Source organism: Coptis chinensis, chromosome 2 (genome assembly GCF_015680905.1).
Source record: "Coptis chinensis isolate HL-2020 chromosome 2, ASM1568090v1, whole genome shotgun sequence".
NCBI lineage: Eukaryota > Viridiplantae > Streptophyta > Magnoliopsida > Ranunculales > Ranunculaceae > Coptis > Coptis chinensis.
Window position 1 is genome coordinate 104,342,013 of NC_141457.1, and position 23,307 is coordinate 104,365,319.

The window sequence follows — 23,307 nt, forward strand, 5'->3', positions numbered from 1 at the left end:
GAACTTCGTTTTCTATGATCATGTATATATAACTGAGCAAATCTTGGCTTCTGGCCTGACATTGGCAGTAAAAAACCTATCTTATGATGCTTTTGCCCAGTCAATTTGAAAACATAGGGTCCACAACCTTTTTTGTTTATATCTTTGTCTATTTTTCCACCCATAGACGTCATAGCAAACATCGTATTGTATGACCGTATGTTTTCTCTGAATTTTCTTGATCTAGGTCTCCCATTGTAGTCCATGAGCTGCTTTAGATGTTCTTTTAGTAATGGCAATTTTACTTTCCCTTGTTGGCAACAGATGGTGAACTTAGGATTCTTGGGTCTCTTATATTTTGTGTTCCTCTCCTCATACCAAAGTATAGCACCACAGTGAGAGTAGACACTTGAAGGTCCTCTGAAATTCCACGGCGTAGAGAATTTTCCTGAAAATGAAAATGCACACATGTTAATAATATAAATTAATTTAGCAAAACAATAATACAATTAGAACTTACTATTGGTGACAACTTTGTCTTGATTGTTCTGTTGACCCGTAAACATCTCGTCTGCTAAATTGTCATCGTCTGTAGCATTAATAAGGTGTTAACAAATGATTTTGTGATATACACTAAGAAATGCATTAATAAGGTATTACCAATTGTATCATAATCAATTTCCATATGATCATCGCTTGCCAAGGTTGTGGCATTTGTGTATATAGTCGAAACCTCTTGTGACCTTTGTGTATTGCAAGAGCCAATATCTGGACGTATAGATGAGAAAAGTAAGAATCCTAAAAGTTTTATTTCATAAATATATTATCATATTTTCAATATTGTACCTGATTGATATTGAGGAAGATTTGCATATTGAGTCTGCTGGAATAATGATTGTGAGATTGGATGTGATGGCTGCACATTGTTATATCCAATGCACACATAATGATGTAATTAACTTCTCATAAACGTATATAAATATAATATAAATATGAATTTTTTTTACCTGGTGAATGTTGAACATAAGGAAAGTACTGGTATTGTGAATGTGAAATCATAGGTGATGATTGCACGTTCCTATTGTACTGAAAAGATAATGAATACGAAGGAAAGAATCCATGTGTTTGTGTTGTTGAATGTTGAACATAAGGAAAGTATTGGTATTATGAATGTGAAATCACGGGGGATGATTTCACGTTGCTATTGTACGGAAAAAATAATGGATGTGAAGAAAAGTATCCATGTGCTTGTGTTGTTGAGATAAAGATATGTTAGTTCATGTGCTTGTACGTGCTTGTGTTGTTGAGATAAATGAATGTGATAAGAATTACCAAATGCTTGACCGGCGGGTGAGTTTTGTCTCGGTGTGTTATGCATTCTTCTTCTGTGTGTATGGTTTCCCTTTACTCTCAACTTAAACATTCTTTCGATGCGTGCTTGTTTTTCCTTCAGTTTTTTGGAGATATCCATTTAGTTACAGACCGTAAAAATAATTAGTCAATAAAATAAATATATACAAACTAATATGGCATGCTCTCTGCAAGATGGCTGACTCCTCGTGTTATTATGAATGTTATTGTGCTATGAATAATGGAGATCAGCTTATGAAGGCCTCACAATCTAATATATAAGGAATAACCAACGAAAACTCATCAGATGAAGCATTCGAGAGATGGAGGAAGCTTTGTGGATTTGTTATGAATCGTAAGCGTAGGTTTCACTGCCAATCTTTCCAAATGTTATGAAGCTCAGGCTATGTGTCAAACCAATCAGGTTGTTACATTTCCTACCTTGTCTCGTTTGTAAAATTTGTGCATGTTGATTTTTTCTTCTCTAGAACTTTATCTACAGAAGTTACTTTAATTTTTTCTTATGACGTGACAATCAAATTTGGATTCTCTAATTGTTTGAACAAAAAATCAATGTGAGCTGGGGTTCGGAATGGAATTTTTATTCAAGTGTAATTGAGGATATAGGTCTTTCTATTTATTTCTAGTTTGAGGACTCGTAGTTCTAGGAGTTAACTCAGTTCTAGGACTTTTATTTCCATTAATAAGGGTATGGTAATTGGTCAGACTACAACAAAAACACTTATTAGCTTCCTTGATCTAATCCATGACGTCTATTATACAGGATGGATGGAGAAGAACCGGAAATAAAGGGTTAAAGTTCAATAAGATAGAAATGAAATTGAGATTAATATTGTTCCATTTTTTATTTTTTCACAGGTAAGTCAGTTCCATTCTTTATTTTCAGGCTCAAAGTAAGAATTGAGATGAAAGAGGAGAAAGAGTAAACCCCCCTTTCAGGGCTTGGTATCAACTATGTCGTAAGGTCATCGAGCCTCCACCGACTTCGAAGCCTACCTCGATTGAGGCAGCCTTGAAGGAAGGCTAGAAGAGCCCAAGCATTTCAAAGTGGAATACCCGTTGTGCACTAATGTGACTGTACTAATGTGCAGTCAGTTGGAGCAAGATGTTCGTCTGCATATGTCAAGGCCTACATGGGTATTCAGTGGAATACAGGGGGCAATGGATGGTGCCAAGGGAATGATAAGAGAAGCGATTGGAGAGAAGCTTCATGTTTCTTATTCCTCTCCATCAGGCACAATTATTTATATTGCAAACTTGGGATGTTCAGTAGGACAAAATACATTCCTTGCAATAAAGACCATAGTAGAAGCCATATAATGCATATTTCAATCGCAAGGCCTTGGCCCTCAAACCCCTGAGTTTCAAGTATTCTTTAGTGATCAAGTCTCAGATGACTTTAACAAACTCTTCACTTCCCTTTCTCCCAAAAGACAATATTTTTGCAATTATTTTTACTCTTGCCTTTTTCCCGAGTCTCTCCATTTTATTTACTGTTCATATTCACTTCAATGGCTCTCGAAAGTACCAAAAGAAATCTAATGAAACAAATCAAGGATGCTATGATTAGTGCTACTGGATTCTTACAATGTTGAATGTGCCCAATCTAATTGCATATGTTGACGCATTGCGAGGTATGGTTTCAGACTAAAGTTTCCTGGACTAAAGTTTTCTTTTGAAGTTGGTGGTGAGGTTTTGTTGGGGATTTTTCTGGTCAGCTTATGTGTGTTTCTTGTTGTTTGGTTTGCTAGTATTGGGATTCGTTATAGGTGGTGTTACAATGTACTACCTTGATGAAGAACAGATTCACATATCAGATAACCTTAACTTCGATTATACCAAGAGTATTATCTCCATTATCATGTCTTGCCCAAGCGTGTCATGTGGCTTGAATTGTAAAGAGAATATTGAACTTGAAAAATATGTAGGATCGCTGCGGTTATTGCTCCTAATCGAAATTTGAATCTTCCTATTTCGTTGAAGTTGCCGAGTCGATTACAATCAGAAGCTTGGAGATTCCAGGTATATACATTTGAATCACTTTAAAAAATGTTAGATGTTTTACGTTCTATGTGTAGTGATTTTGTTGTCTGCCTGTAGATCTAAGTTTTACGTGTTTATGCTAGTTTCGTTGTCTTGTTGCATTCCATCATGTTGGGAACAACTTTCCTTGGAAAGACTACAAAGGACCCTTATCAAAACTTTGGTTCTTTGATTCTTAATTGTACACCATGGTTGTTCATTATATATGTGTGTCTGACTTAATGACTTATCGACCAATGTTGTGTGTAGGTTAAGGTGAACCTCTTATCGACTGATGGTGAAGTTACTGCCAGTCCAAGCTATATCCATGTTGATCTACACGGTGGGTGTTAGCAACTATTTTTATCTATTAAACACGGTGGCATATATTAAACACGGTGGGTGTTCCATTATTTATTTTCAAGTTTAACAAAAGAATTGAGATTAAGGCAAATACTTTCGGTGGACTCGAGTTGATCGTTAACTTGGGCAGATGAACAAATTATTGTTAATATATAGAAGATGAGCAAAGACAATTCGATTGCTAATAGAATTTGTTATCTATTTGTCGTGCGGATTCGATTGCTAATAGAATTTGTTCTAATAATATTTAATAGATTGTGATGTTATCTATCTACAGAGTTTTAGTGGAGAGAAATCTATGTGGGAGTCTACAGAGTTTTAGTGGAGAGATGAGTCTACGTTAGGAGCTCATTATAAGAAATTGCCACCTAGGATTGTGATTGCCACCTTAGGTAGACTCTGCTTTAATATAGAAAGATGTGATAGTAGATAGCCGTCTTGTTGAGATTTCTTTACTGGAGTTGTCCATATTGTTTAGTCTGAAGAAAATAATTTGATCGTTGTTGGGAATTAGGAGAAGCGAGATATTGGAGATTAATCACGTAGGAGGTGACAGAAGTTATAATAAATTGTTTATGCTTAGTGCCTTTTATATAGACCATTCAAGTAATCTTAAATCTATTAGGATTGTTGGTCGTAGAGTTATGTTACTATGATTTGGACTCTTATATTTTTTCCGTTAATATAAGGAACACATATAAGATGAAACTACAAATAGTGATTCGAAAAACATAAATAGAAGCAAACAGATATTACAATTTGAGGATTTTTTTATACTATTAGAAATTAAAATTGCTAAATTCTTATCGTGTATACGTATGTAGGTGCAATGCTTAGATCAGACATGATAACAGATTAACAGAACAATATATGGTAGTTATATAACCAGTAAGTTTGATAGACATGCATATAAACATAAAACATGTTTAGATCAATGCGGAGGTAGAAAGCCAAGAGTTGAGCCTGTGCATTTTTAAGTTCCACTCTATCAGTTCCACCACCCCTGATTTAAAGCTAATGCTTTGATATTCTCTAGAAGTTTATCAGGGTCCAGAGATGCGAATCATTCCAATGCTCCTGAGACGGACAGACAAAATCTTGCATTTCGAGAGTTGTCCAGACCGACCCTTATCTCAAGAACCGGATACTTAACTGCGCATAGGCTTCGTTCGGCAAACAGGAGCAGACCATCCCCAGTTCTGTTCTTCTACAAACCTCGTCCCAAGCATAATTAACAGCAGTATGGAAGGCGTCTGAGTTTCTTTGCTTCTCCATATGGGAGAAATGTGCTCGAAAGTGATACAACAATGATGGTTCAATCCATGAAAAGGTTGGATCCCCAAAGTAAGCTACCAAAAAGCTCTCCTGCTTTTTACACTTCAATGCCTTCTGATGCATCCGAACAATCAATTATCTGTCCTGGCCACCAAGGATACCACTTCAATTTAGCCGAGACTAAATCAGAAACAGAAAACTCAGCTCTTTGCCCCGGTGCAATGGCATAAGTGGCTGCATGCGCTCTTCCACAGTTAGTTTCAGGGTTCAAGGCATCTGCATATACAACTTGTTTTTGTAAATTATTCACTTGAACAACTTCAACTCCAATTTTTCGCTTGTCATCTTCCGAGTAATGATAATCAGTAGGCTGAACATCTGAGAACAAATCCCAACAGATAAAGTGGAGCTTCATAACAAATCATTTTATGTGAATGATGTCGGTCTCCTGATAGAAAATTGTTGACATCTTCCTTAAACAACCCTCCGCGGAGATTGAACTCAGGCTGTCGATAACACTTACAACGATTGAAAGCCAGCAATCTGAAATTCCACTCTATTAGCTCCACCACAAGGGTTTGAGGCTAACTCTTTGATATTCTCGAGAAGTTTATCAGGCAAAAAGATATCACACTTTGCGTGTTGTCTAGACGATCTCTTATCCTTGCCTCGTCACGGATCCAATCATTGTTAATAACCTGAGATTTGAACTTTGCATAAGCTTCTTTTGGCGTGCAGGGGCAGACCATATGATTTGAACTTTTATACAATTCCTAAAAAATAGGCATTAGGATTGTTGGTCGTAGAGTTATGTTATTAGATAGTAGATATCAAACTTGAATAGGTAAGATCAAGATCACCATCTTACGATCAAGATCAAAATATTTTTTAGCAGGACTCTTATATAGTTCCTGAAAAATAGGTAAGCTTTCATAATTGGGTTCTAGTAGCTGATAGAGTTCTCATTTTATGTGAATGGAAAAGCTTCAAAATTCGTTCATTGCAATGCCTTTCAGGTCAGGAATTACATCTGCATGGACCAAATCTATGAATCGTACTCAATCGAGTTATCATCCACCAATACATAGCACTAACTTAATCTATGAAACTGGTATTCAGGGAAAGCACCAATATGGACAAACAGCTTTGAGAAGGGCACTTCAAGTCGATTTCTTCTAACTCAATTCCCTTATGGGAGGTCGAGACTCTGCTAATTTGACCTCAAAATCATCAGATAACAGCCGAAACCCTACCTCTTTTGCAACAGAGCTTAATTTAGCTTGTTTCTTCTGTTGAAGCAGAAGTGCCAAGATGTCATGAATGGACCTGCCCTGTGCATCTGCGGATAACTCATTCAAAACAATCTTTTTCTCCCTCATTTATAACCATAACAGACACCTTATTCTTTAAGCTGCCCACCCTTGTTAATGTTGAGTGCCTTCTTGGATGTTTCGATTGATCTGAGGCACTTCCACCTTTCTTTCCTGGGAATGCCTGTGCTGAAAATTTGCTAAGAGTGACAGTTTCCTTTAAATCCGCCTGAATTGAGACATGATTGTCCAGTGCAAACTTTCTGAATACCTGGAGAGCAGCCTGGCTCTTTCTTTTAGTAATCAAGGATTCAGATGATCTGTCCACAAAAAGAATCATTGATGGCTTGTTTGCTGGTAAAGTAAAATCAGCATCATTTCCCTCACCGAGTACAGTTAATATTCATGTGTTCTTAAGCTTACCGAGTTTGTAAACACACCATAATACTGGCACATTATCTACACTAAAAAAACATGTCACATTGGAAATTTGGAATCGTTGAATGAGGTTACTAAGATGATCCGTATATATTCTTAAAATTCAAAGCACAACTTAGGATTCCCCCATTGCGGTCCTTCAAAAGGAGGTAATTGATGCAAGTTCTGTAAAATCGTTTAGCAAGAAAAATAAATATATTTCTCTAAAAGATGCCTGCGATTATCAAAGAGATTTTTTTTTATTCACAAAGAGGTTATAATAAGAGATAGAGGCTTGAAGGACAAAGAATTTAGAGGATGATGGAGAAGAGTAGTGTGAAGAATAGAAGGTGAAAAGCCAAACAGAATGGGCATAAACCAAAGAGGATAGAAATCCTACAACTGGTAAAATATAGTTGCCGATAGATCTCCTAGTCATTCAATTTAATATAAATTATAAAGTAGATCTTTTAGACCTATGTTTTAGCAGATTCGGACTTGTATTCCTTAATTAATTACATGTAGGTAGTGTTTCAATTAGTGTGGGAAGTGTTTCAATTAGCTTTGATATTAGAGTGCCACGTGGCATACCAGACTCAAAAGCTTTGATATTAGAGTGCCACCTAGGAAAGAGAAAAATCTAACCTAGAGGTCTCTGCTTTAGTATATAGATAGTAGATATGAACCCTTGCATATTTTCACAATGCTCAGTCTTTGCACCTGCGTCACTTCTCATATTTTCAGTGTATATATTAACCGATCACATCTCACTCTTTGCACCTCCGTCACTTCTCATATTTTCAGTGTATATATTAGCCGAAACAAACAAACAGTACATTCCATCCAAAATTCCAAATACAAAATAAAATGGCAAGACTCCATTCCAATGCTGCTGAAAACGAACATTTTGATATTTTTGACTAAACAATGTCCAATCTTTCAATCAAAGATCGTATAACATCAACAACCTTCCAAAATTAATAATTCAAAACTTTTCCCATGTCATTAAAGAAAAAAGAGAAGAAAAAAGAGAAAGCAGAGCGTGGAAATTTATCCCAACCAAGTAAATCAGTACATGTCTAAATCAATGGAAGTGTTGGCAACCATGGCATATGATACACAAAAAACACACCAGTTTGATAAAACAAGGAAACAAAATCTGGAAAGAAGACCACAACTTCGGAAACTTCCACGGGCTATGCCAAAGTTTCTTCCCACGAAACTCGGAAAGAAACAATAAATTGTAAAGAGTTGTAAATGAAGCAGGTCAAAAAATTTGGGACTAGTCCAGATAAAAATATCATGAACACCTTATGCGGCCATTAAACATCAATACCATAAACTTTCCTAGTCATTTGATAACATAAAAAGACCAAATGCATAGCTCCTCAAAAGTTTGAGAACATTCAGACAAGCAAAGCCTTTAAATAGATAAAAAAGAAAGAAAGCCAAAAGTATTTTCTAAATAAATTCAACTTAAAGCACATTAAGAATCCTCCTGTTTTCTGTCAATAGGAACCACTCCTTAAATAGTCCAGCTTTGTTCTTATAGTTGTATCTAAACAGGCTTCACCAGTTGAACCTGCAAAAGAGACGCACATTACTTCAAAGAATCAATTCAGGAGGCTCAGCCAAATCCAGTAGTAACTAAATTTCCAAGATTATCACCTCGGTAGAATTTAAACCTAGTATAGTGAAAAGAATCAAGAAACTGACCTTGGGCATTAACTGAAAAGGTAATAGCAAACAATAGCATTGTCAGTTCTCCTCATTGGATGGATTATCATCATTGTTGTTCTGCTGACCAACATTAAATAAATTAAATTAGAAATACCAAAAATTCAAGCAAGCAATAATTCTTTTTTTTTATTCCTTTTACTAATCCATCCGGTTGTATAGTTTATATAAGAACAAGGGGACTACCTCTCCCTGGGGTTGCATAGATGCGAGTGCATCTCTCACTGCAGGGTCATTGGGATCAACTCCTGGAAGCTGCACGGTAAGAGAGTCAGACACACATCTAACTTAAAACCAATTAAGATAGTGTAATACATACTTGAGATAGGATAGATGACATGAGTGAGTGGTTCGCTAACACTTGATTCAAGTCATTCTGGTTTGCCAACTCATTTGCGTCGTCCTGCACTGACATTTGAAGAGCTGCGGACAGACATAGGAGCAATTAATTAGTAAAAGAAAAAGGGGAAAAGGAAAAAGAAAACAGAAATTAATTGTTAGTCAAGCTTTAATATCATGGTTGAACACATGGGCTTGGCAACATAGAGTTTTGGGATAGTGAGGTAAGAACAACTGGGCTGAGACGACAGGATTGAGAAGACTTGATGATGATGATGAGGCCCGCTTTATCTATATATAATAAAAGGTTACAAAAATGTTTTGGAGATAAAAATCAAGAAAACGCATGGGTATATATGGTTGAGAGCAAACCAGAGGAAAGATAACAAAAAATTAAGTGGGCATGTTGTTGACGTGCAATCAAGACGTATTATGACCAAGGACATCTTGTGACACAAGTCAATTTCAACCTCCTCTTCATCAGCATCATCGATGTGGTACCACAGAATTGCAAGTGTTAGTAATGTTTTTCTCAGGTGGCATAAGGTAACTTCCCAGGTTTCAACCTTGTCTTAATCACCAATGCCGCAGTTGCTCTTTGCAATACGCAGTAAGAAATTCAGTACTCCACTTGAATCCGGTACAGAGGACCAAAGACAATCAAAGTCTTTGGTCCACTCAATAACAATTAAGGTGAACTTCCCAGATTTTTTCACTGCTGTAGTCTAAGTATATCATTATATAATAATGGCTGGCGCTAGCATTTTAAAATTAATTTTTTTTCAAGGTCCCAAGCAAGGATGATATTTAAGTTTAAGTCATCGAAAATGTACAATTTGAATAAAAGCCCGGGTCACGTAACTGGAACGCCAAAGGCACACACAGTGTAGGTTAGCCAAATCTATGATGATATGTGTGGTGAAGTGTCCTGGCCAATATTTATGCTGGCCATGACAATGCCATGACAGGTACAGAGGGACGCCCGCAAATTCAATTACAAAAAACAAACTACAAGTGCCATATAAAGATAAACATGAAATGCTCCATCAGAAATTAATTCTCACCAAGTGCCAACTCTTCGTCTTCCATAGCTGCCTCTGACATATCTGCATCAACCAAAGGGATACCACCGGATTGACTAGCCCTTGGGTCATCCATCGACATGGCAAGGGCCTGCTCCAGTAAAGCAGCCTCATTATCCTGTCACCATTTTTGAGTTTAACAGAGTCAGTTATACCGTACAAATAAGTTGTTTGACTCATCAGTTGCGCAGATTATAGAACGGAATGCCAGTTCATCAAAAAAGTTGACCAACGAGGTATCACAGTAGGTACCAACACACAAAAGGGGTTTACCTAAAAGATCCTTCTTCAAGTAAATCTGAATCATATCTCATAATAACATGATATAAGAACCGATGCTCTAATCATAGGAAGGCCAAAAGAAATTTGAAATGACAACAATGGGCATATACCAGAAAATGATGTGTTACAACGCTTTGCTAAAAGAATGGTGTGTTACAGAGGCTTATTACTTACAGAGCTTTGCTAAATTAGGAAACAGGAAGGTTGTTCAACAAAGCACTCACTATGTAGCAAACATGTATCAGAATCCAACAGGGGTAAAAATGTGAACCTGCTGAACATCGTAAACAATACCCCCCCCCCCCTCTTTATAAACAGATTTGGCAAATATACTTTTTAATATAAGATTCTTATTGGTAAATGAGAAGACTACGATAAATAAGGTATCTATTGAGTAACTAATACGTCCCAATTAGGTAAGCACCTCTTAGCCCCACTGCGCGAAGCACCAAAGGAAGGGAGGATAAAACATCATATTGTTGTTCTTTTATTAACCACAATGGTTCAAATTTTTTATCATATTAATAGTAATAATATTTGAGCATTTATGTTACTTGAGCAACTTATGAAACACATGCTCAGCACCGACTGCAAAAAGCTTAAAACTGAAGACTGAATTTTACCAATTGCTCATTTCTTTTGTTGTCATCACTAGGAGCTGCAACACTGACATTCTCGGTCATAGTTGCATCCTGGGAATTAGAAGATTCCCCTCCTTGTCTAGCAGCTTCCTCTGCAGCTCTAGCAGCAGATTCTTGTCTTGCTCTTTCCTCTTCCATAGACACTCTGAGAGCAAGTGCAAGCTCAGGATCTAAGTTTGGATCAACACCAAAATCAAATCCAGATACGCCTGATGCAGCGGCTGCTGCTGCGGCAGCAGCAAAGCCACTTCCTCCTTCACCGTCCCCAGTGAATATGGGTGTGCTGCAATACAAAGGGAATAATTTGTAAAGAAGAAAGAAACGCTCATACGCATATAAGAAGATTCTGGAATCATGAAATACCTAATAAGCACATCAGAAAGAGCACCAGAGCTAGGGGGAACATGGACAATGTGACTGCTATCACTATTGTTTACCGCAGACACAAGTGCCTCGAGTTTCTCTGGCTTCCCATCATCTTCTTCACCGAAGTCAACCACATCAAGAGCAACACTGTTCTTTTTTAGCTTTTTGCCAATTGTCTCTAATACCTTTTTGTCATATTTCACTGGACTGAAAACAGATAAGACAACACAATTAATTAAATGAAAATGCTTATGCTGGTGGTACAACAATTGGCAATCCCATAATACTAATACTACCTTCCAGCGAAAACAATAATCCTCTGTTGCTGCTTCTTGTTTTGGCGATGCTTAAGAGCCAACTGGGCTACCTGGATCCCAGCTGCAAGGTTCATTTCACCACCTACTTCTAGGCCTACATTAAGGGAAAGAAGAAAAAAATCAATAATAAATATAAGTCCTGACCTGTAATAAAAGAGACGTGCACAAAATAAAATTGCATCAAAGTAATAGCCTGAGAGATATGGCAAAACTTTAAGACAGCACAATATTGTATGAAGAGATATATCCTTATCATTAAATTGCAAACTCATACTAATGCCCCTTCAAAAAAAAAAAAAACATACCATGCATACAGGCCAAGATTTTGCCGAGATCACTAGTAGGAGTAACTAAAACACGAACGCCTTTCCCAGCCATTGTCAAAACCCCTACCGTGTTTTCCGGATTAGACTGCAAACAAATAATAAAATAATAAAAAATAATAAAGAATTGAAATTGTTCAAGTAAAACCCTAGATTCACATTAATTAATTAATTACCTGTGTTTTAGCACCGCAAATTAGGTTAACAGCATCAGCTTGTGCTTGAAATCTAGATGGAGAGTAATCACCGTTTCTTGTCCATTCTGAATTATCAATACAGATCATAGTCGCCTGTTTAACAACAACATCAAAAATTAAAAATTAAAACCCTGATTGATTAATAAAAAGATAAGATTATTATTAATGGATTGAAGGTTTGGTGTCTGACCTCGAGAACCATGGTTGAGAAAGAATGGAGTGTTGTGAGAGAGAAAAGAGTACTAATACTTTTTGGAAGGGTTGGTTTTACAGTTTACTTGAGGGAAAAGATGCCTATTACTTAAGTAACTTGGATTTCGACTAATTTAGGCCCATATAAGATATGGACTCAAGCCCATTTCTTGTGGTCCGAGATTTATTCAGAATGCGGGTTGGACTTAATTTACGTACAAACTTTTATTTGTTTACCACTTTACTCTAACGTTGGAAATTCACACTTCCAAACTTTCATCCATGGCAATGTGTAGTTGCTACGATGGCTACAACTAGGCTTCGACTAGTTTGGCCCATAGGCGCAATGCTAGCCATAGCCGCGGTGTAAGTTTTCTTGTTTTGGGACCTTCATATACTGGTTAAATTTCTCCGGGTTGTTCTTAGACACACACTTGCTCAATAAAATGATTCAATCCATCTATCTAATAAGACTATCTTCCGAACCCGTCATACGAAATGTCAATACATTCCTATTATATATGATACAATTATGTTTTGAGATTAGTTCGATGCATTTGCATCCAGTTTCTGAATTCCCGTTAATTATTTCTTGAGGTAAGTTCGATGCATTTATATCCTGTTGCCAATTTCCGGTTAATTATTTTTTGGGGATAGTTCGATCAATTTGCATTTAGTTTATGATTTTCTCCTAAATATTTTTTAAGGTTAGTTCGTTGCATTTGCATCAAGTTTTCGATTTTCCGTTAATTATATTCTTTGATGTTAGAATAAACCTTCAATCATGAAGAACAATTTCTTTAGAATAAATAATTAATAACAACCTTCTAACGATGAAGGCCTAGCTGCCTTTATATAATAACCAATGTTTCTAATTCTATTTAGAAACTAAAATATAAACCTTACTAATTAACCTAGATCTAGAACAAATAAGAAACTCTACTAATTCAATATATAATACTACTAATAATATAATTAGAAGTTTCTATGCCCATGCATCATACTCCCCGGCTTGAAAGAAACTCGTCCTCGAGTTTGGTTGCATATAGACTTGCGAATATTCCACAAAACTCTTGTACTTTATCATCATAGTTCTATACAGTTGCGTCTAGTTTCAAAGTTTCCATTAATTATGCTTGAGGTTAGTTTGATGCACTCGCATCAAGTTTTCGATTTCCTGTTAATTATTCTTTGAGGTTAGTCTGATGCATTTGCATCCAGTTTCCGATTTCATATTAATTATTTTTTGAGGTTAATACGACGCATTTACACCTAGTTTATGATTTCCTGTTAATTATTCTTTGAGGTTAGTTCCATGTAGTTGAGTCCAATTTTCGATTTCTCATTAATTATACTTTGAGGTTAGTTTGATGCATTTGCTATCAGTTTCTAATTTTCTGTTAATCATTTTTTGAGATTAGATCGATGCATTCACATTCAATTTCCGAATTCCCGTTAGTTTTTTTTAATGCATTTGCATCCAATTTTCTGATTTCCTGCTAATTATCTTTTGAAGTTAGTTAAATGCAGTTACAATCAGTTTTCAATTTATCGTTAATCATTTTTTTAGGTTACTTTCATGCATTTGTATTCAGTTTATGATTTCCAGTTAATTATTCTTAACTTTGAGGTTAGATTGATGCATTCACATCCTGTTTACGATTTCTCGTTAGTTATTCTTTGATCGGATGTTAGTTCAATGCATTTACATCCAATTTCTAATTTTCCATTAATTATCTTTTAAAGTTAGATAAATGCAATTTCATCCAGTTTTAAATTTGTCGTTAATCATATTTTTAGGTTAGTTCCATGCATTTGCATCCAGTTTTTGATTTTCCGTTAATTATTCTTTGAGGTTAGTTCAATGCAATTGCATCCAATTTCTAATTTCCTGTTAATTATCTTTTAAAGTTAGATAAATGCAATTTCATCCAGTTTTAAATTTGTCGTTAATCATATTTTTAGGTTAGTTCCATGCATTTGCATTCAGTTTTTGATTTTCCGTTAATTATTCTTTGAGGTTAGTTCAATGCAATTGCATCTATTTTTTAATTTCCTGCTAATTACTTTTAGAGGTTAGTTGGATGGATTAACAAGGTAGTGAAACTGGGATGGAAGCATATATGGGTGGAGTCAGATTCCACTGTTGCAATGAAGTCATTTAATAACAACCAAATGCATTGGTGAGTGCGAGCGGCATGGAAAAAAGTCAAGCATCTAGCCGATTGGATTCTAACCACCAGCACATGTCGAGAGGTAAACTTTGGAGCATACATTTGCTCTAAAACTGTTGTCACCTTAGCAAAGGGGGAAACAAATGGTGGGTCGGTACTCCTAATTTTCTATACGGGATAGAAGACATTAATATGACCTACATACTATAGATTTGTAAATTAGCTATCTGTAGAAATTAAGACATGATACCTATATTAACTTTAACTCTTTTTTGAAACTTGTAACATTTTCTTAATCAATACAATTATCTTTAGCAAACAAAAAAAAGATTTCCTGTTAATTACTCTTTGAGGTTTGTTAAATGCATTTGCATCTAATTGCCGATTTTCCGTTAATTACTTTTAGAGGTTAGTTGGATGCAATTGCATCTAGTTTTCAATTTTCCAATTAGTAATATAATTCCATTAGTTTTCGATTTTCCATTAGTAATACCAAATTCTATTAATACTTATGTTGTTTCCTTGCAAACATGGCTTTAAAAAAATATAATATAAGTACATGATTCACAATGTTGGATCATAAAAAAAATTTCAGTTAATTATTCTTTAAGGTTAGTTCATTACATTTCCATCATGTTTCAGATTTTCCGTTAATGATTCTTTGAGGTTAGTTCAATGCATTTGCATCATGTTGCCAATTCCCCGTTAGTTATTCTTTAAGATAGTTCGATTTATTTGCATCTAGTTTCTAATTCTCCGTTAAATATTCTTTGAGATTAGTTCGATGCATCATCTAGTTTCCGATTTCTTATTAATTATTCATTAAGGTTAGTTTCATGCAATTGCGTATAGTTTGTGATTTTATGTTAATTATGCTTTGAAGTTAGTTTGATGCATTTGCATACAATTTTCGATTTTTCTTTAATAATTCTTTGAGGTTAAATTGATGCATTCGCATCAAGTTTCTAATTTCCTGTTAATTATTCTTTGAAGTTAGTTCAATGCAATTACACCTAGTTTTTTTATTTATTGTTAATCATTATTTTAGATTTGTTCAATGCAGTTGTATCCATTTAATTTTTTGATTTCTCATTAATTATTTTTTTAGGTTAGATCGATGCATTTGCATACAGTTTGTGATTTCCCATTAGTTATTATTTGAAGTTAGTTCAATACAATTGCATCACCTACTTAGCTTGCTCATGTCACTGATAGAGCGATCTTCCAAGAAACCCTTCCCTTTCTCACTATTCCAAAATAAAACCCCACCTTACACACAAATCTAAACATTCTTGGAGCATTATGTGATTGTTCTTTTTTTGGTCTAATATTTTAATAGGTTATGGACTATCACTACATAGTAATATATGATTAGTATCGATAGTCTATACAGTACAAAGAGATTTGGGCCTTCTATAGATTTGAGAATAATGATGTTTCGTATTTTACCTAATATATGTTTTACAAGGTCTACATGTTTTAGAAGTTATCATTTTCTCATAACAATCATTAGTTATTTTCATTATTATCGTGTCTGGTTGTCATCATATAAAAACACGTGATTGACATTTTCCCTTGACATTGAGATAATAAAACATGATATTGTTGCTGAAAATATAAGTATCAGGACAGTGAAATCACCATGTCACAAACATGATCATCTACCTTATTGAACTCAGCCTTAATCTTATTTAAATAGTGAACACTCTTCGAGTTGAATATGTCTCTCCAGCATACTGCTTGACTTCTGTAACCGTATTACCTATTACTGTTAGAACTTAAAAGTTGGGTACTAGAAACTCGTTTATAATTGATCCAACTTTGTTAACAACAATTTTTAGTGCCAAAAAAATGAAATATTGTAACTCTCTTATATAGGGGTTTTGTTTCTTTGGAGTTATTTTCTACGTGGGTTTTCTAGGGTTTATCCAACTAAAATTTTTAATTTAAAAGAAAATTTGAGAAAGAGTGTTTTTGTGGGACTCCTTGTTGAACCCCCCATTACATGAATAATAGAAACTCCTAATTTGGAATTCATTTTTTTTTTTATAATTAGTATTAGAGTTTACAAAAAATTAGACTCTGTGAAAAGCCTTGAAACATAGAGCCAAAAGGGTATATCTATAATATATATCTCGAGGATAGGGTTTTTTTTTTTCAAAATAACACACAAAAGACAGTCCAGATTATTTTGAGCAAGATCAAACGGTTGTTGAGTGCGGATCAATTATTTTGTGCAAAACTGATATCCACGGGAACGGCTCCCACTTGGTTTCTATAGCTTTATCACGTAGGTTGTGGGTTCGAGCCCAAAAAAACATTGGTTTCAATGTTTTCCACCAAAAAACATATTCTCACCTCATTGTCGCTGGGGTTTTATACCATTTATCAAACCTGAATAGAAAAAAGAAAAACATAGATTTGGCAAACTGTTTTACTTCATGTTATTAGTCAACACCATTTTTTTAGGTTGTATTTGAATTTTATTTTTTACTTCCAAGTGAGAGGATTGGAGTCAATAGCTTACAATAAGGATTGTATTGGTGTGGTTTTGCTGACAATCACTCATCTGAAATTAAAATCCCTTTTTTTGTTCAGGACGATATTCATGAGCTTCTCTTGAGTTTCACATAAGTTGGTTAGAGATCCCCTAAACCAATATTCCAAGTATAATATTTCACCCGCTTTTGTTCTTAGTACTCCCCTTATTAAACCATCATTTCAGTTATGATACCATTTAACTTTATACATAATTTCCTTCCTAAACAATCATGGTGAAAGAGCGAATTTAGGCTGTGAAATAGCGAATTGCAACAGTATAAAATACTATTATGTGATTTCACTTTGTGTCACAACCACTTTTAAATATCACTTGAACATAGTCTCGAGTAACGATTTTTTTTTTTTACATAGATTTACACACCCACACACATATATATTTGTCCAGTTACATATCTATCATTATATATTGATTGTTTGTTATTTACGAGTACAACTATATCAACATATTAACGGGCGTATCTTAGGTCGCGACTTCATTACCACAAACTGGAGAAATGAAAGAGAGGGGAAAAGTGTCATTAATTCACACAATCAATTCCATAGCACGACATCCTATTACGCCTCCCAATCTGATATATGTGCCTCCCCATCGAAGATATGCTACGTCCCCTAATCTGGTATATGTGCCTCCTAATCGAAGATCTACTCCTTCTCCATCTGTTGTGCTTCATAATCGAAGATCTACTCCTTCTCCATATGTTGTGTCTCATAATCGAAGATCTACTCCTTCTCTATATGTTGTGCTTACTAATCGAATATCTAATGTAGCTCCCAATAGGCTATCTATTGTGCCTCCTAATCCAAAATTTACTGCAGCTCCCAATAGGCTATCTATTGTGCCTCCTAATCCAAAATTTACTGCAGCTCCCAATAGGATATCTATTGTGCCTCCTAATCGAAGATCCACTGCAGTTCTTACTAGGCTATATGTTGTGCCTCCTAATCAGAGTTCTATTGCAGTTCCCAATATATTATCTGTTGTGCCTCCCAGTCAAAGATCTATTGCACCTCCTAATCGGAGATCTGTTGCACAACGTCTTTGAAAAGAAAGGGAAATGAAAGTGCCTCTAGATCACAATCAAATGACTATAGCACAACACACTTGGAGACAGAGAAAAAAAGATGTTATGTATGATTACATAGCAGATTCCTTTAAGAAGACGAGATCAACGTACGAAGTTGGGTCCTCTTCATCAATGTATGATATCTCTCACAGAGAAAACCACCCTCCAGTCACAAAAGATGTAACAATGCAAAGTTATGAGGATAACACTATGTAAGTCAAGTGTTTTAATTCTCAATCTTATGTTAGGTTTCAACATACTGTAAAGCGTGATATATCATAGGTCTATTTTTTCAGTGATCATGATATGACTAGATTTGATGAAAGTGAAGAAGAAATTCTTAATCCTCATAGAGGTTATGCGCTTCCTGTTCCAAATCACCGTCACTTTCTGGGAAAGATGGATGTTCTCTGTCTATTTTGTTTGACCCTTCATTGGAAAGATGAACAATTATCAAAATCAATGCGCAACCGACTTTTATTTGGAACTTCTTTCTCCACTGCCTCCGGCACTTAAATCTTTATTCGAAGGATCTAATAAACATACAAAATTATTCCGTGAGCAAATTCAGCAATACAACGTGTGTAATGCCTTTACCAATCTTGGTTGCAAATTTAACGACCGTGTGTTTACATGGACGTGGTCCTACCTCATTCACCGTTCATGGAGAGTTGTGACACCAAATCGGCTCATTGTTGCCTGATCCGGGGATGGAACCTAAGTTTTCACAGCTTTATATTTATGATCCCCTAGCTGCTTTGGATTACCGTCACAATCGCAACCCGAATTTGTCAAGGGAAATGTTGAAAATTGTACAAGAAACTCTTATGCATACCCACAAGTTCTGTGATATCTGTAAGCAAGTATTTGAGGTTTTAACTGAAAATGCTTGTGAGAATAACAATATTTCGGTCCATTTACACTATGATTCGCGTTCGGATAGACGAAGGTACAATATTCCGACAACTGATGAGATCGCAGTGATATTACCTAGAGATAGGAGTAAGGTTGATGTCATGTGTGATATTGTATTTCGCTTGAGAGGAGGGCATGAGTTGGAACGGATAAGTGAATGTCATCCCGCTTATTTGCCTTTGCATTATGTTATTCTATTTCTTTATGGGGATTTGGTTTGGTCACCTAATTTAAAATTGTGGGACGTCAAGAGAAATGTTCCAAGCAATGCAAGACTCACCCAATTATTGTATTACGCCTACCATTTGTTTGAATGACCCACAGAGTACTCATCCATCTTGTTGGAGTGTAAATTGTTGCATGAATTTTTGGTTGATGCTTGGGCTGCATATGAACAAAACCGGCTGTGATACATTAGCTAGACTAAATCAAGACACCATCCGTTCGGATATGTACAAGTGCTTGACAGATGTTGCACTTGAGGGATTAAGTCCTTATCAAATTGGCCAACGGTTCATTTTGCCTTCCTTGCATGTTGAAAGTCCAAGGCACATATATGAGATTTTTCAGGATTCAATGGCTATCACCCAACACTATAAGCACCCAAATATTTTTCTTATGGTGACTGCAAACCTTTATTGGCAAGAAATTAAAGATGCTCTCAAGGAACACCAAACTTCGACACTTTGGCCTAAAATAGTTGCACGGGTATTTGAGCTGAAACGAAGAGCAATTATGAAAGAAATCTTGAAGAATGATATCTTCGGTTGGGTGGTTGCATATGTCTATACCATTGAATTTCAGAAGCACGATCTTCCACACATGTATTGCTTTTTATTTCTCACGCATGATGATAAGATCCGAAACAGTGAGCAAGTGGATAAATTTGTATGTGTTGAATTCCCAGACCCCGACACCCACCCTGCATTGTTTGAAATAGTGAAGAAGTGCATGGTTCATGGCCCCTATGGTGATCGAGATCCGAGTGCTTCATGCATGTATGGAAAATGGTCGATGCACCAAAGGCTATCCAAAAGAGTTTGTGGAGTAAACAATTATGGATAAAAAAGGGTACTCCATTTACCGAAGGTGCGACACTGACAAGAAATATTTTGTGAAGAGGATGAATAAAATGGTTAAAGTTGATAATGGAGATGTTGTTCCCTATAATGCATATTTGTCTGAAATGTTTGACTGCCATATCAATGTTGAAGTTTGTGCATTGTGTCAACCTGTTAAATATATTAACAAGTACATCTACAAAGGCTATGCACAAAGCAACAGTGGTGGCGGCAGGAACAAATGATGAGATTCAGTAATATATATATATATATATTAATGCAAGGTACATTGGGCCAATAGAAACTGCATGACATCTATTTCAGAATCCAATGCATAAAGAGTTTCCAAGTGTCCAACGATTGGCGCTTCATTTGGAAGGTACGTATAGGGTTGTTTTCAATAGCAAAGAGCTCATAGATGCAATTCTTGCCTGAGCCAGAGACCAAACTTCAACACTGACAACTTTCTTTAAGTGTTGTGTTGAAGATCCAGATGCACGCACATATACCTATCAAGAAATTCCATGACACTATGTTTTCCACAAAGACTCTCAAGAGTGGACTTCTAGGAATCAGGGACCTTCCATTGGTAGGATGTATTTTGCAAGCCCCAATGTCGGAAAGCGGTTTTATCAATGCTTGCTACTTGCTGTTGTAAAAGGGCCTACTTCCTTTGCATATCTTTATAAAGTCGGTGCTACTGTGTACAACACATACAAAGAAGCATGTATTGCCCATGGGCTGTTGGAAGCTGATGATGAGTGGATACAATGCCTATAAGAGACGGCGATAATGAAAACTGGATATCAACTGCAGAGGCTGTTTTGTGTAATTCTTTTAGAGTGTCATCTGTTATGACCAAATCTACTTTGGAGCAAATTTGCATCGAGTATATGTGATGATCTGGACATTGGCTTCGAACAAAGCAAGGCATCCCATATCCAACTGATGAGCAAATAACAGATTACAGCTTATATCTGGTGGAACAAATCCTTTTAGAATCTGGGAAGACATTGGAAAATTTCCCGCCCATGCCAAAGCCAAAAAAGGATCGGAGCAAAATTGTTGGCAATAAGCTCATTTGGGAGCAACGCCAACTTCAAAGATGAAGGCATAGGAGAAAAGGTCGCGGTTGATGTGAGTCATCTTAATGATGAACAACTTCATGCTTAATCTTGCTATATCGATTCAAGATTTAATATTTGATGACAAGGGCAAACTTTTTTTTTTGAATGGAGTAGCCGGTACAGCGGAAAACTTTTTGTATAATACAATTTCAAAGGCCTGCCGCAAAGATGAGTCTTATTGTCATGGTGGCATCATGGGAATTGCATATTTGTTATTATCCGGTGGACGATTGCTCATTCTACATTTAAGATTCCAATTGATGTGATGGATACCACTTTTTGCGGCTTTGTTAAATATTCCGACCTTGCTGACCTATTTAAGGAACAAAACTAATTGTTTGGGGACGAGGTGCCCATGCAATATAGATACTATGTTGAGGCTGTGGATAGAACACTTCAAGATATTTGCGGAAATAAGAAAATATTTAGTGGTATCACTACAGTTCTTGGTGGTGATTTTCGACAAACACTGCATGTTATATCGTTAGGCCAAATAGAGCAATTCGTTGGTGCATCACTACGAGACTCTTTCCTTTGGAGTTATTTAGAAGTTTTGTACTTGGTATAGAACATACGGCTTGAAATGGCGGAGTCCGAGAATGTCAAATTCGCCGATTTTTTGTTGGAGGTGTGCTACTAATGCCTTCTAATTAGAATGTTTTTTCTCCATTAGTTCCATATATAAACGAACTATTTTAGAAACTAATGAATTTATTTTTTGCTTTGATTCATTTATATTGGTTCGAATCCCAAAGAATGTGTACAATTACCAAATGGAATACACAAGTGCACCAATATCCAAAACTTATCTTCTCTGTCTATCCCCAATTGGATGTTATGGACACATCGTCTCCAACTTTCTTAACTAATCGTACTATTCTTGTTGCCCGTAATGATGATGTGAGTGCAATTAATGAGGTTGCACTTAATTTGTTCCCTGGTGAAGCGCTTGAGTATTTGGCTGTAGATAAAATCATCGAAGATAATATTGATAATTCAAGTGGGGCTCACTATCCCACCGAGTTTCTGAACTCCCTCAACCCTTCTAGCTTACCACCTTTCAATCTCAAGTTAAAACCTGGATGCCCTATAATGTTGCTCAGGAACATAGCACTTAAAGATGACATTTGCAATGGGACACGACTTATGGTGCTTCAATGTGCGAGTGAAGTCCTTCAAGCTAAAATTTTGACTGAAGAGAAAGCTAGAAATCCGGTACTCCTCCCAATAATATCTTTTGCTCCCTTAAATTCGGAGTTGCCTTTCAAACTATCAATGCGACAATTTCCTATTTGACTAGCTTATGCCATGACAATTAATAAGTTGCATTGATTTGAGGACACCGGTTTTCAGTCATGGACAACTCTATGTGGCCATGTCCAGATGTACTTCTTCAAAAAGAATATCCGTTTTTCTTTCACCTAATGCAAGAAATTGCACCACAAATATCGTATACCCAAAAGTTCTACTCTAAGGACATCGATACCAATGAGAAAAGACGAGTGAGAAATTAAAGAATGTTACTTTTATTGGTTTTGAAATTAAAGAATATATTGTATCCATATATATGCTATGTAAGTTTTTATGATAGTTTTTTTTTTAATTTTTGATGATAGCGTGGATACTTAAAAGTAAGAATAGAGATTATTTCCTTTTGAGAACGATCTCATTTGTAAACAAAATGTTAAATGTATCAAGTCTAAAAAAATGTGTATGTGGTTTGCTTGCAGTACCAAGTTAAATTGCCATAATTTTTCAGCGACATGATTGTAGTTATTGCTCCATGACACATTTATCCATAGGGTATCAGAATGGTGTGAGCACTGTACATAGATGGGAGAATGAGAGAAACAAGGAACTTTTTCAACCATAATTTTAACTAGGATTTTACTCCTATTATGAAGTTGAACAGATTTTTTTATCCAGATGAAAGGGTATATATATCTAGAGTGGGCCTATATGACTAGATCAAGGATATTTTATTGGGTTTGTACATGCCCACAGATTAATATGGATAGAAACATGCATTTTCATAGTATAGGACTATAAATATAGTAATTTTTTTTTGGTGGGGAAGTTAGGGAAAGATAGCCCTTAGCCCTCTCCTAGATCCTTTGACGGCTACAAGTTTGGAGTATTTATTTTATTTGATTTTTCCCTTTCATTACTAGAATTAGCCCCATGTGAAAAA

The 23,307-nt window shown here is 35.8% G+C and overlaps 3 protein-coding genes across 4 annotated transcripts; 2 read left to right on the forward strand and 1 right to left on the reverse strand.

Moving 5' to 3' along the window:
* Positions 1-8,070: 8,070 nt before the first annotated feature.
* Positions 8,071-12,324, reverse strand: RPN10 (regulatory particle non-ATPase 10). 2 transcript variants are annotated; one of them, XM_086591495.1, is made up of 11 exons: positions 12,212-12,324; positions 12,001-12,114; positions 11,807-11,912; positions 11,481-11,595; positions 11,182-11,391; positions 10,801-11,101; positions 9,878-10,013; positions 8,794-8,897; positions 8,661-8,729; positions 8,454-8,534; positions 8,071-8,319 (listed from the first exon to the last, which is right to left on the reverse strand). In XM_086591495.1, the coding sequence occupies exons 1-10, from the start codon at positions 12,221-12,223 to the stop codon at positions 8,496-8,498; spliced, it is 1,206 nt and encodes a 401-aa protein (XP_086447621.1). In that variant the 5' UTR covers positions 12,224-12,324; the 3' UTR covers positions 8,071-8,319; positions 8,454-8,495. The 2 variants fall into 2 exon arrangements, with proteins under 2 accessions (XP_086447621.1, XP_086447620.1); XM_086591494.1 differs by having other exon boundaries at positions 8,454-8,537.
* A 6,399-nt stretch (positions 12,325-18,723) lies between these two features.
* On the forward strand, positions 18,724-20,234 carry LOC147519981 (uncharacterized). Its single transcript, XM_086594215.1, has 3 exons — positions 18,724-19,143; positions 19,253-19,926; positions 20,018-20,234. Exons 1-3 carry the CDS (start codon positions 18,724-18,726, stop codon positions 20,232-20,234), a joined length of 1,311 nt encoding a protein of 436 aa, XP_086450341.1.
* A 1,719-nt stretch (positions 20,235-21,953) lies between these two features.
* On the forward strand, positions 21,954-22,412 carry LOC147519982 (uncharacterized). The gene has a single exon (XM_086594216.1). The coding sequence runs from the start codon at positions 21,954-21,956 to the stop codon at positions 22,410-22,412; it is 459 nt and encodes a 152-aa protein (XP_086450342.1).
* The last annotated feature ends 895 nt before the right edge of the window (positions 22,413-23,307 follow it).

Coding starts and splice junctions, on each gene's coding strand:
- RPN10 (XM_086591494.1), bottom strand. Junction 10,014..10,800: donor ACAAAAGAAATGAGCAATTG/GTAAAATTCAGT, acceptor AAATGGTGACAG/GATAATGAGGCTGCTTTACT. Junction 8,538..8,660: donor CTATGCAACCCCAGGGAGAG/GTAGTCCCCTTG, acceptor AATGTTGGTCAG/CAGAACAACAATGATGATAA.
- LOC147519981 (XM_086594215.1), top strand. CDS start 18,724: ATGGAACCTAAGTTTTCACAGCTTTATATTTATGATCCCCTAGCTGCT. Junction 19,144..19,252: donor TATTTCTTTATGGGGATTTG/GTTTGGTCACCT, acceptor AATGACCCACAG/AGTACTCATCCATCTTGTTG. Junction 19,927..20,017: donor GATCCGAGTGCTTCATGCAT/GTATGGAAAATG, acceptor CATTTACCGAAG/GTGCGACACTGACAAGAAAT.
- LOC147519982 (XM_086594216.1), top strand. CDS start 21,954: ATGGACACATCGTCTCCAACTTTCTTAACTAATCGTACTATTCTTGTT.